At 49.8% G+C, this 15,303-nt stretch overlaps 1 protein-coding gene across 1 annotated transcript in view; it reads right to left on the bottom strand.

The window, feature by feature from the left end:
• The window catches only part of Ypel2 (yippee like 2), a 32,208-nt gene extending 17,221 nt beyond the window's left edge, over window positions 1-14,987 (bottom strand). The window contains exon 1 of the mRNA XM_032912392.1: window positions 14,708-14,987. Coding sequence (XP_032768283.1) covers window positions 14,708-14,824 — 117 coding nt within the window. The 5' untranslated portion in view covers window positions 14,825-14,987. The remainder of the gene's footprint in view (window positions 1-14,707) is intronic.
• Between the last annotated feature and the right edge of the window lie 316 nt (window positions 14,988-15,303).

Raw genomic sequence — 15,303 nt, 5'->3', positions numbered from 1 at the left:
TTCAGAAGAAAGGTCAGCCACAAGCCCAAGCATTTGCTGTCAGCCATCTGCCGGGCAGGAAGTGCTCCTCAGATCTATTTTTAATCATCTTCCCTAGGCTCGGGCTCCTGGGAGAGCACAGAGGCTGGGGTTATTCCGAGACAAACATTTAATTGCCACCTTTCCACACACATCTGAAAACAGTCTCAGGATACTCAAGAACAACTCAGACATGGAGGCCCAGTTCTTGGATTCTGTCATTCTGGCCTGGACCCACAAGGTCATTCTTTGATAGCCATGGGTGAAGAATCACTCCCTGGAAAAGGGTTACAACTCTACTTAGGTAACTTTGTGGATCTCTATAACCAGGTTCTAGGTACTGGGTAACTGGGACCCTTGGCCTAGGAGTACATGGCTATTCCCCACAGCAGGCCTGCGTCGTGACCTGTGCGGTCTCCTCATTGCCGCCTTCTTTACACACATTTGTCTCATCAGAAAGGTAAATTAAAACCCGTGCAGCCGGGCAGAAACCAAGTTCATTACTCAGAACATGGGAAAGGGTAGAGGAAGGGAAGAGGTTTCACCTCCTCTCCCTGCAGCAGGTCTATCTAACATCTGTCCACTGGCTTCTCCTTCCTGTTCCAGCCACACTCTCAGTTCAGTCCGGCTCAGGGAACTGGACAGAAAATCTGGTATGACTAGGGCAGAATTTACAGAAACAGAGAGCCCTTGTGGCCGAAAACCACACCTCAGAGTTGCCTTGTCTCTCTCTTCTTTTTTTTTTTTTTTTTTTTGAGCTGGGGACTGAACCCAGGAGCAAGCGCTCTACCACTGAGCTAAATCCCCAACCCTGCCTTGTCTCTTGATTCAAACTTCAGCCTCCAATTTCTACCCTGAGGTAAAGCTTCAGCATGTACACAACTGGGTCCCAGCCAAGCCAGGTTCCAGCTGCCAGCAGAGGCCTGGAGCTAGGCTTCGAGTCACTACCATCCTACCCAACCCGGCACTATGCCCATTGACTTCGGGGGGCCGGGGGCAGGAGGTACCCACCTCCCCACCCTCCCTATTCCCTCCTCTCAGGAGCTAGGAGTCTATCAGTGAGCAGCAAGTAGGAAAGGTAAGCTGAGAAAGAGCACTTGGCTGGCTACAGGACCTCAGCCTGAGGTGTGAAACAGGAGACTGGGCACTGGGGAAACAGCAGCACTGGCTGGGCCCGAGAGGAGGGAGGAAGGCAATGAATAGGCAAGCCTGTGCCTTACAGAAACAGACTCCGGGGCTGGGCGCTGGAATCCTAACCCCTCAGTGATGGGGGAACTCTGCTCCAGTGAGCTGAAGTATACATGTGGGGAATTGGGGGGTGGGGGGGGGAGGGCAATCCAAAGGTCACTCCCATGACCTAGTTGGACCACAGTTAATTAGGGCTCCCAAGCCCTGCTGACTCTTCACGTCTGGTTTCTGGAAAGAAGGGAGTTAATCAGCAAACAATTTAAGAAAGGTATAACTGTCTACCCCTGCAGAGGATCATGGGTTCCCTTCTCTACCCTTCTGAGCCGTGGATCTCAGCCAAAAACAAAAAACAAAAACAAAGAAACAAAACACCCTATTTAAAAGGGGGGTGGGAGCTGGGGCAGGGGGTGAGGGTGGTGAGATCACCTGAGAGCTCCAGGACACGCACATAGTTGAAGAGGAAAACCAAGGATCCAAACTGTCTTCTGACATCTCCACACGGGATGCAGCAGGCACACCAAACATATACTTTACCCTCACACAGAGAGGGAAAACAAACAGCCTAAGATAAATAAGCAGAGCTGGGCCTGCTGGTCCACACCGCCAATCCCAGCACTCTGGAGGCAGAGGCTGGATGAGTTCAGGGCTGCTCTACAGTAAGACCTTGTCTCTACAAAGCTATGTATGGGCTAAGGGGCTGGTGGGTCAGAGATAGGGCGGCTGCTCTTATAAAAAGATCTGGGGGTTGGGGATTTAGCTCAGTGGTAGAGCGCTTGCCTAGGAAGCACAAGGCCCTGGGTTCGATCCCCAGCCCAAAAAAAAAAAACCAAAAAAAAAAAAAAAAGAAAAGAAGATCTGGGCAGTGCCCACCTGTAACCACGGCGATGGTGAATGACAGGTGGTGTGGGGGGAGGGGAGGAAAAGACATGGCTGAGATCAGGCAAATTCAGGGGATTTGCAGCTGGCCAGCCTTTCCTAACTACCAAGCTCTGGGTTTCTTTCTACATGTTCTTGCACAGGCAGACTCAGTGCACGCACATACATAGAAGGACGATGCGATTTTTTTTTTAAAAAAGTAACGGAAGAAGCTTAAGTGTGGGGCTACAATGGATACCCTTTAATCATTCAGGAAGCCTTAACTCGGGAAGTTAGGGACATTGGGCCCAGGCCCTGAGAGCCTCCAGGCCACATGGGGAGCCTTTATAAAGGTCTGCCACGGCCTGTAGTTGGCAAAAGATTTACCTGACTGCTGTTTAGCTGATGTCAGGGGGTGACGGAGCCTGATTATTAATTATAAAGAGCCATGGCACATTATCAATGCCTTATCTTCTGCTATACATGACCAGCAAGCAAGGTGAGTCAACTCAAAGCCCTAGGCAAACAGTTTATTGAAGCTGGGGGGAAGTAGGATTTTCCTGAAACTGGCCTTGCTATAATACTCCCGCCTGTTTCTAGTCAGATTGTATTGTTACCTCCCTCAAAGCCATTTAATGGTTTCCTACAGCACACAAAATTGAGTCTAACCTCCTTCTGCTCTGTGAACCACACCTGCAGACCTCCTGCTTCCGAGACAGGCTCTGCTCATCTGCCTTACCCGTGGTTTCCCAAGCATGACTCTACGACATGCTCCACTCAGAATGGACTCCCGTCCTATACACACAGCTAAAGTTCACCTCTATGCTGTATGCAGAACAAGCAGAGCCTATGTGTGCCCAGCCCACTTTATAACAATTTAGCTGTTTGTCTAACCAGAGCATGAGCTGTCTATAGGGTGAATTCTATTCTGGCTACCTCAACAGCCCCAGAACTGCATCCAGCAGTGTTCACTGTCTGCTTAGTGGTCAGGGAGGTTCAGAGACCTGTCCAGTGTAACACTGAAAACTTAGTGCAAAGCCAGGCCTCAAGCAGAAGTGACCTAACCTTTCAATTCAGGATTTTGAAAATGGCGCCACGGACTCTTTACCCAATAGGGCTGTACAATGTTTTCCAGTTAGAACGAGGAGTCTATTTAATCTGGCTTGGTCACCAGCTTAACCCTATGGTGGGAAAAAGTCCAGCCAGCGGAGTGGAATTTTCCATACAGTTGCCTCGATTCCCTATGCTATCCATGCCGTGCCAACGCCAACGGTTGGAGCCCTGTGCGGCCACTCCCCCAACTCACTTCACAATGGTCATCTCAACCATCTACCCCAGGCATTAGCAAGGACCCGGAAGCCCAGACCCACTCATGTTGTTTGTAAATGAAGCTTCGGTGGGGCTCCGACACTGTTTGTTGATGTTTTCTAAGACCATAGAGGTTGGCCATTAAGATGATAGGTTCAGCAAAGCCTAATGCTTACTATCTTGACAGAAAGTCTTGTAGACCCTTGGCTTCAACCCAAAAAGGAGAGGCTCAAGACTCCAGAGAGCCCTTCCCTCCTGGAGACAGGCTCCCCACTCTCAACCCCCACCTCCCCCTTTGTGAGCTCAGTTTTTTTTGAATGAAGTCATTTCTTTTTTTAGCACTGTTTGCAAGCCTGGGATGCACGCTAGCCCCGTTTAGAGACATACAGGAGCCTGAGTACCTAGCACATGACCTGGCACCTAATGGTGCTCAATAAATGTTTACTGAATAAGCCAGGGCTTGGGAAGCCAGCCAGGCTAGCCCTGAACCAAAGTCCATCCCCCTGTCAGTTTCAAGGTGACCAATCACACAGGTGGCTGGCAGCAGCCTGGTGACCTAGATGTGCCAGGGCTTATCTTATCGGCTTTCCTTCTTCCTCATGTACTTACCCAGCACCCCGCCCCCACAGTGCCCAGGGCGGAATGGCCTGTTGTTTTCACAGAGAGGCAGACGGGCAGGGAGGAGCTTTCCTCCCCCACAGATAGACTTTGCGTTTCTTCTTTCTCCTGGTGAGGGGAGGATGAAGAAATATGATTTCATTTGCTTCCTGCCCTCAGGTTTCCTGGGTGAAATCTGTCTGGAATAAGCCTCCTGGGTACCCTTCCTGTCATTTGGAGTTTTCGGCATGGAAAGTGAAAAAGGAGCCTAGGGTGGGCTTGGGTGACTTTTAGAAGGTCCAGAGTTAAGAGAAAAGCAGCCATTAGCTAACAGGGAGAGGCCCAGCCCTGAGAACAGCCTCCCCAAACAGGAGCAAGCAGCAGGCAGTTGTGCTAGGCTGAGCTAGCACAGGCTGGCACTGCAGGATGGGCCGGGGAAAGCTGTGAGCACTGGGGCAGCTCGTGGAAGACGATCAGAACAGCATGGAGGTGGCGGCTTCTCAGCACCAGGCTCTGGGTGAGGGCCCTCATTTTGGCTGCTGCGTACTGGGTAACTGGACCAGCTCAGGGAAACCCAGACTCTTTTCTGTGTGCTATGGCATCCCTAAGTCTAAGAGCTAAGGAGGAGGCTCGCAGCAGCAGCTCTCCTGCTGGCCTCTTTTTCACATCCATGGATGTTTCTCTATCCATCTGTTGGGAAACCGATGCTAAAAAAAAGAAAAAAAAGAAAAATGTTCTTAATGGGGCCAACACTAACATGGAGGAAAGGGGCTCCAGGCTCCTCAAAGATGGTAAATCTCCTACTGATGGTTGGTTATAAGCTGCCCCCCAAAAGACCCGCAGGGAGAGGAGCCATAGGAAGAGGGAGACAACACACCTGCTATGCCCCCTGACATTACTGTGGTGTTTGTGGACCAGTGGATGCTGCTGTTTTTAGCAGCAGCTGGTGGTGTTATCTCCTCCCCGCTTCTCCCTCCCCTCCTCTGACTCAGTGCCCAGACAGCAGCTATAGGCCAGGGAGGAGAGAGCAGAGTCTGGCTGCTCTGACCTCTAAGATAATACTTGGGATCACCCGGTCAAACCCTTCCCCTTAGTAGTTTTGCTGAATTTTGGGAACAAAGATAACCGTTTTTGCTTTGGTTTTGTTTTGCTTTTTAAGATAAAGAAATGTCCTCTTTCAAAAAAAAAAAAAATAATCAAAAAACCTCAACCCCCACACATCCACCCTGCAGCCTCACAGAAGGAGGCAAACTGACAAGCTATTCCCAGCTAGGGATGCAAAGCCAGCCTGGAAACCCTCTTCAGGGGCCAGAGAAGCAGCTGTCACAGTAGAGTGACCATCTCTGTAATGGGCTGAAATGTGGGTCAAAAGCAAAACAGAAGGAACCAAACTCACAGATGAGATGGAAAGGCTGGGAGACCCTCCGCTGCGCTGCTGAGACGAGGCACAAGTGCTGGTCCAAGGAGCTGCTGTCCAGCTACCTTCAAGTTGTAAAGACAACACACTCCACGACTGCAAGGGAGCCCTTCGCTGAGGATGCCTGGTGGCCACCATGCAAGAGCCAAGACTTGACACAAAGAATAAAATCAAAAGGCCCTCCTCCTCCTTTTCTCTCTCTCTGGGCCTTGGTTTCCTAATCCATAAAAGGAGAGAGCTCAGGTTCAAAGGCATTCAGTTCTAAAGTTCTGAGGACTTTTAGGACCTCATTAGGAAATAAGGCAATTACACATAAGAAGTCCATCTATCTGCTGGGGGTGCAGGGTGTGGACCCATTATCTTAGAACTTAAGAGACTGAGACAGGAGGATCCAGCCTGGCCCAGACTACACATGGAGGCTCTCCATAGGACGGGGGCGGGGGGTTAAAAACCAGGCAGTTCCGTAACGATTCGATTCAAAGCAGGGAGTCTTACAGGTCAGGCTGAGTTCCTATCAAACAACGAGATTTCATGTAGTAGGATGGTGCTTGCCTAGCATGGGTGAGGTCCTGGGTTCCATTCCAAGGTCCACCCCCACTCCTCCAATCTATGGAAATTAAGCGGAGGAGCAGGGAAGATTCCAGCTTGGGCTGTGTAGGGTGGTATCTACCATCGATACTTCTAAATAACCATAGGTCAGCAAAGGCCAGAAGGAGCGGCCCAGGCCACACAGGCTGTACTGAAAAGAACTGGGCGGGTCCAGATTTGGCTCCTCCATAACCTTGGCCTCAGGCATGTCACGTAATGCCTACCTAGAAGGGCTGTTGTAAAGAGACATCTGGAACAGGCTGACAGGCTGCACATAGCCAACAGAGTGATGTAAATGTCTTAGGTCGTCTTTTTTTTTTTTTAAATGATGCCCACACCAGTCTCATTAGTATCATTCTTCATTCAGCCTTTTGCAGTGATCCTTGTTCTCGCCATGTCTCACCTAAGATCGCTGGCCCTCACTGCAAGAACCATGCTGGCTTCATCTCCTCATCCCTCCTCAACCCTAGATCAAGTGTTGAGAGAAGTATTATTCAGGTTGGGTCTAGGACTCTACCCCTATAATCCTAGCACCAGGCAGGTTAAGGCAGGGGGTCCCAGGACAACATTGACAATGTATCAAGACTGTCTTTAAAGAGAGTGGGACTGAACAAAAGAAATAAAATACTGAACAAACTGTATGAGGACTCTGGTCAGGTCCTCCAAGTCTGGCAGCCAAACCAGCAGTGGTACAGCTTTGTCAGGAAGAGGCTGGGCTAGGGAGAAATGACAGGGGCAGGGCAGGCTTGCAGCGGTCTTGTTCCCAAACGTGAACACTCCTGAGAAAGTGTCTTGTCAGGAGGAGAGATGGTGCCTACCTGTAACCTCAGCAAGAGGCTGAAGCAGGAGAGTAACTGCAAGCCTGAGCCTTCACTATATAGAGTTCTAGGCCGGCCTGGGCTACGGAGCAAACCCTTGTGTCCAAAGAAAAAGTGTAAGTGTATGTCCGCCACCCCCACCCCAATTTTGAAGGGAAATATAAGCTTATGAATAGCAGTCCAAATATTAACATAAAGCCCAATCTCAGGGGTACAGTCAGGTAAAACCCAATCTTGGGGTTCAGTCTGGGATCTTGGGGTACAGTCTGGGGTCTTGGGGTACAGTCTGGGATCTTGGGGTACAGTCTGGGATCTTGGGGTACAGTCTGGTACATATCTGTCAGCCAGAGAACAGCCTTGCAGCACGTGCCTCATTTGATCAAGTCAACATCTCTTTTTGGTATTTAAAGGATCAACACAGAAAGGATCTCATCTGAGCCCCTTTGGATTCTGGTTCCCTGCAGTCTGCAAGGCACAGACTATCAGTCCTGTCCCCAGAGCGCCCTTGATGACAGATGGTGAGTAACACAGGTGCCGGGTCATTCGCTTTCCCAGGGAGCAACCGTGAGGCCAGCGCAACTCTCATCTGAAGAGTCAACTGATACCCCTGTTCATGCCTAAAAGTGAAGGGGCATTGTTTCAACCACGGTATGCATCTGCGTGTGCCTGGCAGCAGTCCACAGTGGAGTCCTGAACTGCCATGCAGTTTCCAGAACATTCAGACCACAGCAGAGGAGTGGGGGGCATAATGAAGCTGCCGCTTCGGCCGCTCCTCAGCCTTCCACACCACAGCCAACACTCACGGCAAGTCGGCCACAGTATGACTTACTATGTGCCTTAAGTTAGGGTTTACTGCTGTGAACAGACCCCATGACTAAGGCAGCTCTTACAAGGACGACATTTAACTGGAGCTGGCTTACAGTTTCAGAGGTTCAGGCCATTATCATCAAGGCTGACATGTGGCAGCATCCAGGCAGGCCTGGTGCAGGAAGGAGGAGCTGAGAGTCTTCATCTGAAGGCCGCTAGCAGGAGACTGACCTCCAGGCAGCTAGGATGAGGGTCTTAAAGCCCACTCCCACGGTGACACACCCACTCCAACAGGGTCACACCTTCTAATAGTGGCACTCCCTGGTCTGAGCACATACAAACCATCACACCCAGTGTTCAGTAACATCACACTGCCAACAGGATGAAGCCTCAGCTTCCGGCAAAATGGCTTCAGCCTTCTCATTTGATCTCTTTTCATTCATCAACCTAGAAGAGCTTCTCTCTGCAGGACAGCCTGTGCGCATGCTGCCCCTCTCACCATTTCTAATGTTTCTAAGCACAGAGGGGGTGAAGGCGTCCTGCCTCAGTTTCCTAAGAGCTGGGACTGCCAGGCATGAGCCCCCACACCTAGTTCACAGACACTCCTTACAGCCAGAACCCCACTCTCCGTGTAGACAGGGGTTCACCTGGTTTCTTTACTTGCTCGGTCAACAGCAAATACCCAACAGAGCTGCCTTCCTATAGTCACATGGGTAATTTCAGGGACACCAGGCCCCAGGGACTGGGACTCTGGTGAAAACCTGCCTCCTGGTGCTAGTCTTACTAGTGCCATCTTGAAGGGCAGTGCTGACGCCAGAGTAACATGGCATCACACCACCCCATCAAGTAACACACGGGACTAATGGGACACCGATGTCGTCATATGGGTGATGACTGTTTTCAGGAGAAACTTAAGGGCAAGTACAAACTTTCCCAGGCATGAGCCTATTGTCTCCTTGAGGATCAGAGCTCCTCGATGAAATCGTTGTGAGCAGTGACCTCCTATCTGCTGCACAGCCCGGCAGAGAGGAAGCTCTGTGTTTATGTGCATTAGTGCAACGCCAGGAGGAAGCAACTGAAACTCAGGAGAAAGTGCAAGCTCGGTCCCCACTGTCATCACAGGATCAGCCTCGTCTGTGGCTCATCTGAAGACACCATACGGCACAGCGTTTGCAGGTCCCAAATGTCATTTACCAAGAAGTGCTGCATTCCAACCAAGTCGAAGAATTTTCTGTTCAGATTTCTTTTACACCACACACACACACACACACACACACACACACACACACACACACGCACACACACGCACACACACGCACACACACGCACACATGCACTCGCGCACGCACGCGCGCGCACACACACATATACACAAAAGACATTCAGGCTGAGGAGACAGGTTTTGCTGCACAGGCTGGGGGACCTGAGTCTGAACCTCACAACTCATATAAAAAAATCTGGGTGTGAAGGGGAGGACAAAAAAGCTGGGTGTGGAATGAATGAAAAAATACATAAATAAGTAAGACAGGTGTGGTGGTATGCTGCATTTGTAACTCCTCCAACTGGGAGGCAGAGGCAGGGAGATTCCTGGAGCTCGATGGCTAGACAGTCAGCCACTCAGCCAAGCCTAATCAGTGAGTTCTAGGCCAGAAAGAGACAAAGTGAACAACAGCTGAGGAATAACACTGAAGACTGACCTCTGGCCTCCACATGAAAGCACAGTACAAAGACGTGGACACACCGACAGACAGACAGACAGACAGACAGACAGACACACACACACACACGATGGGGAGGTATGGGGCAGCAGGGGGAAAGAATCTTTAAAAAGAAAAACATAAAAGTCACACAGCAATGGTTCAAGCACCTGTTTCTGAGAGCCTTTTAATTACTGGGGTACACACTGGGGTACACTTGCAGCCCTGGTGCTCAAAAACTTTTTTTTGCCTTTTTTTTTTTTTTTTTTTTTTTTTTCGGAGCTGGGGACCGAACCAGGGCCTTGCGCTTCCTAGGTAAGCGCTCTACCACTGAGCTAAATCCCCAGCCCCTGCTCAAAAACTTTTATGAGCTAGATATTTATTTGTAGATTGAACTTCAATCCTTTGTTTTTTCCCCATTGTCAATAGAAATACTAAATGTATTTCAGTGTTTTTTTTTTAACCCAATTAGAGCATACATCCATTGGACTTTAAAAAAAAACAAAAACAAAAACAAAAAAAACTGCAAGGGGCTGGGGAGATGGCTCAGCAGTTAAGAGAACTGTTGGTCTGGCAAAGGACTACTCAAAACCAGAACTCCAGTTACAGGGGTCCAGAGGCCTCCGCAGGCACCAGACACACATAGTACACATACACTCAGGCAAACACATACACGCTCAAATTAGAGTTCAACAAGATTTGCAAGCTAGAGACAGCGGATAAAGGACTAGTTGGTGAGGGCTGCAACAAGGGGACAAAGTCTTGCTGGGAACCACCGGTGTCAACGCTAGGGCTCAAAGGCACAGAAGGGCAGGTTAGCCCTCCAGCAGCCACAAGATCAATACAGCTGTAGCGCACATTGCCCTCCTGACTCTTCGCAAAGCAGTGCTTCATCTAATCTCTTGGCAGGAAGAAAGAGTTCAAATGCCACCATAGCCAGCCCGAGGAACACCAAAACCCCACCTCCCCAGCCTAGCCTCAGAAGGATTGCCGGAAGCCAGAGGGCTTCGGACTCCTCACACAGAACATGGCTCAGGCTGAGACAGAGGTCCCTGGTTCAGAGGCAGCGTGACCTAAGGCTGCTTTACAGCCTCACTCTGACCAAGACTAGACAGTCTTGCAGTCCCAGAGCACCTCTGTCTCCAGAAAATAATCAGACCCAAAGATCTAACCAAACAGTAACAAGTAGGTTGGGGTGGTGAGCAAAATATTTCTCCTTTCCACCTGCCCTGGACACCCACCCACCCAACAGCCTCCCACAATGCCCTCCCTTCCGATAAGGATCAAGTCTTGGAATGAAGTCACAAATTCCCAAACGTCCTGCTGCTCAGTTGAGGGTTGGCAGGAGGACAGCAAGGGGAGAGGCCTCCACACAAAGGCTCCGTGAAGCTGGACTTTGTGGTACAGCCTGTAAATCTTGACTTCTTGGGAGGTTGAGGCAGAAGGAGTCACTGATCCCGGTGGGAGCCATTATTATTTTAATAACCCAAGTGTATTTTTATGCTGGCTGGGGCTGGTAACATTAAGAACAATAGTGCAAGCAATTCTTCATGCCAACTCAAAATACCTCTGCAGACGAACACCCCAGCATGTGGGCCATACCACCCTCAAGAAAGAGATTGTAGGAGGCCTTAGCATTCTCTAGATGGTTCCATTATCAATTCAAACTCCCCCCTCCCACAGTCCAGAGCCTGTGTTACTGCCTCTAGACACTCGGGGCTGTCAACTGTCCTTTCCCTAAATCCGATGCCTCTGCATCAGGTCTTGATGGAAAACTCCTGACTTCAGCAGAATATCCCTCCCTGCTTTACACTTGGAATGGCAGGGCCAAGAGAAGAAATTCATAATTCATGCTTTATGCTGCAAAGATCTTTGTCGTTCACAGTCCACCCGATCGCATCTGAGTTGTGTGGCAACCCAGTGAGGTAAGGCTGCTGCTCCCTTCCCAATGAGGTATGTCTCACTATGGAGACAGCACCCGGAGCAAATGCTAGTTACCTGCCACTTGATATGGTCTCAGTGTCCACCCATCCCCCAATCGCATTGAAATAGATGTATTATTAGGACATGTGGCTTTTAGGAAGTTATTAGGCCATGAAGGCAGAGCCCTCATAAGCGAGATGGTTTTCAGTATAAAGGGGCCAGAACAAGCCAAGCATGGCGGCACATGCCCTGTATATATACCTGGAAGCAGAAAGGCCTCGCTGTTAAAGACCATAGATAAGAGGCAACTGTCAGACTGTCTCCAAGCACATATACAATACAGTAATGAAGAAATAAGCTGGAGGAAGATCTCTTGCCCCTCCCACACAAGGCCACACAGTAACAAGCCATGTGTGAACTGGAAAGCAAGCCCTGAGACACTGAGTCTGCCAAATTTCCAAATCTGGGGTTTTCCGGCCGCAGATGTGTGAGAGGTAAACTTGCTTGGTCGGGAGCCACTCTGTTGACAGTCCAGTGACTCCAGCACCCGTAGACCTCAGGCACTCCGGACACAGACGATACCATTTTGCTCGTTTTTGTAAGAAACTGAGACTTGGGGGTTGGACAGCTGGCTGCTGGCAACTTAGCTCCCGGGTGTGCAAAGTGAGCTGGGCAGGGAGGAAGCCCAGCACAGAGCTTTGCACCACCAGAATCAACACACTCAACTGTTTAAAACTTTGCAATGCTGCATCTCCCCGTGACCCAGCCAGGCGGATGGAAGGGAGGCTGAAGTCTCCTGTTCATCCTGGACACACACTTCTCTGGGCCTCTGCGTGTCTTTCTCTACCACGAAGGCAGGCTCGCTTCTTATTTTCTGCCCCCCAAACAAACATCCAGCTCTCTGACTAAAGTCCCTATTCCGAATACAAAGCCTCGTTAATTTCACTGGGGTTCCCGCCCCAACTATCTGCTGCCCTGCTCTCAACTCCTACTGGGCAGACTCTGAAACCACACAGGAGATTAAGTCAAGAGGGGAACAGGAGAGACATTCTCTCCTTGAACTTTCCTAAATGGAGGGGGGGTGGGCACGAAAAGAAAGGCCCATTTTTCCAAGGAGGGGGCCGAGGCAATGATCTTTCCATTAAGCGGACGTGCATAAGAATGTATAGATTATTTAATGCCGGGGCGGCTGTGGAGCGGAATAAAGGAATCTTTGTGCAATGCCAAGCACAGTTCCCTCACTCTTTCCCCAGTCAGGCAGTTCACCCAGCTCTTTAAATCATCCAGTGCTAATGCACCCCATCTGTGCACCGGCCGTAGCCAATGAAATCAAAGCCTATGCTGACTTTGGCTTAGACTTGTGAGCCTTCCTGCCTCAGAACGGGTAAGGAGGACGGGAGGCAACGCAGCCTTTTCTGCTTCTTCCTCGTTTTCTCCCAAGGATCAAGCGTCATCTGTCCATTTATTTGATCATTTACTGAGCTTCTGCCATGGACCGGTCAAATTCTGATCAGTCAAATAGAACCCACAGAAGGACACGGAGGCTCATGGCGGGAAAGAGGGGAGAACTGTTCTTGGCAGAGGTGTGAGATACCGGTTACCAGCGTGCTCATGGAACGATGCTAGTGTCTCGTGGTTAAAACAAAGCAAGGCCCTGCACATCTCTCCTAAATACAACAGATGAGACCACTGCCATCTCTACATGTCCAACCCCCACCCATCTTCTCAAGCCCAGCTCAGGGAAAGACCTTGTCAAGAAATCCCGACTGAACACCAGCAGACAATTTGCACTTTTCTTAGCCTCCATGTTGAGATCTTGAACGATACTTTGGAGTCTCAGCTTCCCATTGGTATAGCATATGACTCTGCACTCAGAGTCACAAGGGTTAGTGGGTAATAGTTTTCAGTACATAAAAGAAGCAAAAGTGTACTTTACTGGAGCCTTGACTTCTTACACCACAGAACACTTCTTCCTTGTGTTAAAATGGTGCCTTAGATTCCTCCCTAGATAGAAACACTTATTTTGGAAATGTCTACAAAAAAAGGCTGTGGAAGGGGAGACAGAGCCAACTTAAATACAAGTTTGTGGGCTCACGGTCCATGCCAGGAGACTGGCTAGTTCTCCCACTGACAAGGCCTTCCATATCCAACTTTCTGGCCAATGGTTTACCTCAAAACTTAAAGGAAATCTGCAAAAAGATGAATTATATGATATATATGGAAAGTAAAGGCTGGCTTAAGAGTAAGTAACAGAGTTTGGGAATGCAGAAGAGAGTAGGAAAAGGTAAGGTTCAGCCAGGACCCTGGGGGCTCTAGGTGTTTGTAGGTTGGTAAGCACCGTGGGAGAGAACTACAACAAGAGGTCTGTTCCAGACCACGGACGTGGCTGTCTGGGCAGCCTGCATGTGCCAGTCACGTCAGCCTGCTGAAGGGGAATGCTGGCTGTCACTCATCTGGAGCCGAGACTACCAAACCTAGGGAAGAGAAAGCAGGGTGCCTTTGCCTGCAGTTCTTGTAAACAGTTTGAGATTGCTAATATTTTTTTAAAGTCTGGGTCTGCATAAGTATCTGTTTGTCCTCTAATTGTATGAAGGCTAACTTCTCAGGAAAGATGCTATTAAGGGGGAAATTCTCCCACGATCTTTTCCTCTTTGTCATCTGGCCCTAGTAAAACCTGTTTCTCCGCCCCTGGGAATCTAGGGCCAGCAGGGAGATAGCTCCCTTGAGAATGCTTGAGTATTGGGTTCCTGAATTACACAATCGAAATGCTGGGTTTATTATTTATTGGTAACCCCCAGCCTCAACTTCAGAAGCGGCTATCAAGGCACCTCTGGGAAACCAGGGTTCTTGGTTCTTAAAATGATCACATTAGATCATGATCGAAGGTCACCATGTTTTACTTCCTGTATAAAGGTCCCAACAGGCCAGGGTCTCAGCTTATTCAACAGGCTCCTTCTGTCCACCCCCACAAACAATTCCATAACGCTTCAGCCTCACAACTTCCCTGGGGCTTACAGGGGCTCTCCCATCTCAGCTAACAAGGCTGCTCCAGTGGGGCTGGAGTGGGGCTCTGTGGTCAAGTTCTTGCCAAATATACAGAGGCCCGGATGGACTGCAAAACCAAACACCACCCTTCACAAGACCCCCTCTTCCTCACCTCTCTTGAGAATTCACGTCCATGTAGAAAGCATTTTTTTTTTTAACCTACCAAGCTAAACCAAGTAAACAAACATAAGATTCTAAAACTTTTCCGGCCTTGTCGGGCCTGTGAGCTGCCAGGCCTCAAAGCCTCTCTGACACGGTTGACATCTAACTTCCAAAATAACATGCAGAACAAACCACTCTGTTCCCACAAATCAGAGTTAACTCTCAGTTGAGTAGACAACAGCCTGTGGGTCAGCCCTTCTTATGTAAAAGTCAGCATGCAAATATCCCAGACTGTCTGAGAAAGCTTGCAAGCTGTGACCCCAGGAACAGCGGCAGGCAGGTACCTTGGAAATGAGTTCGTCATGATTGGCCAAGTGAGCTCGGCAGTGAATGCAGCTGTAGGTCCTGTGGCAGGAGGGTAGGTATGCCTGAAAGGTCTTGGATCTTGTCATCTTCACCATTGGCGCTGCTGAGCGTGGGGCGAACTCCGGGGCAGCCCACGAGGCACTCCCACAGGAAGGGTCGCACGGGAAACACCGAAAGACACAGGTAAAGGCCGTGGTTTGGCAGGGGGTGGGTGTGCGGCAGACTCCACACACTGGTGATGTCTTCAGAAGAAGGACTCTCTAGTAGAGGTCTAGAGCTGGTTCTCAGCAGCCTGCAGCAAAGGGTAAGCAGCCATCAGCACATGGAACAAAGCTCCCTACAAATAAGCACAAGTGCCACCCTGGGAGGGGACAACAGACACTGGGCACATAAACCACCACCTTCTGTATCCCCTCTCGCTGTGTCCACTCTAGCCTGGCTGCTTCGAAGAGATCACTGGAGGCTCAGTATTAGCACAGCACTTGCAAGAATGACACAGGCGCCTGGCAAACTGGCATTGTCACCGTCAAAGACCAGGACTGAAGATGAGCTCTGGGCAGCCCCCGGGGAAAAG

The sequence above is a fragment of the Rattus rattus genome, chromosome 9 (genome assembly GCF_011064425.1).
Source record: "Rattus rattus isolate New Zealand chromosome 9, Rrattus_CSIRO_v1, whole genome shotgun sequence".
Classification (NCBI taxonomy): Eukaryota; Metazoa; Chordata; class Mammalia; order Rodentia; family Muridae; genus Rattus; species Rattus rattus.
The sequence above is the reverse complement of the archived record's forward strand: the minus strand, read 5'-3'. Positions and strand labels throughout refer to the sequence as shown.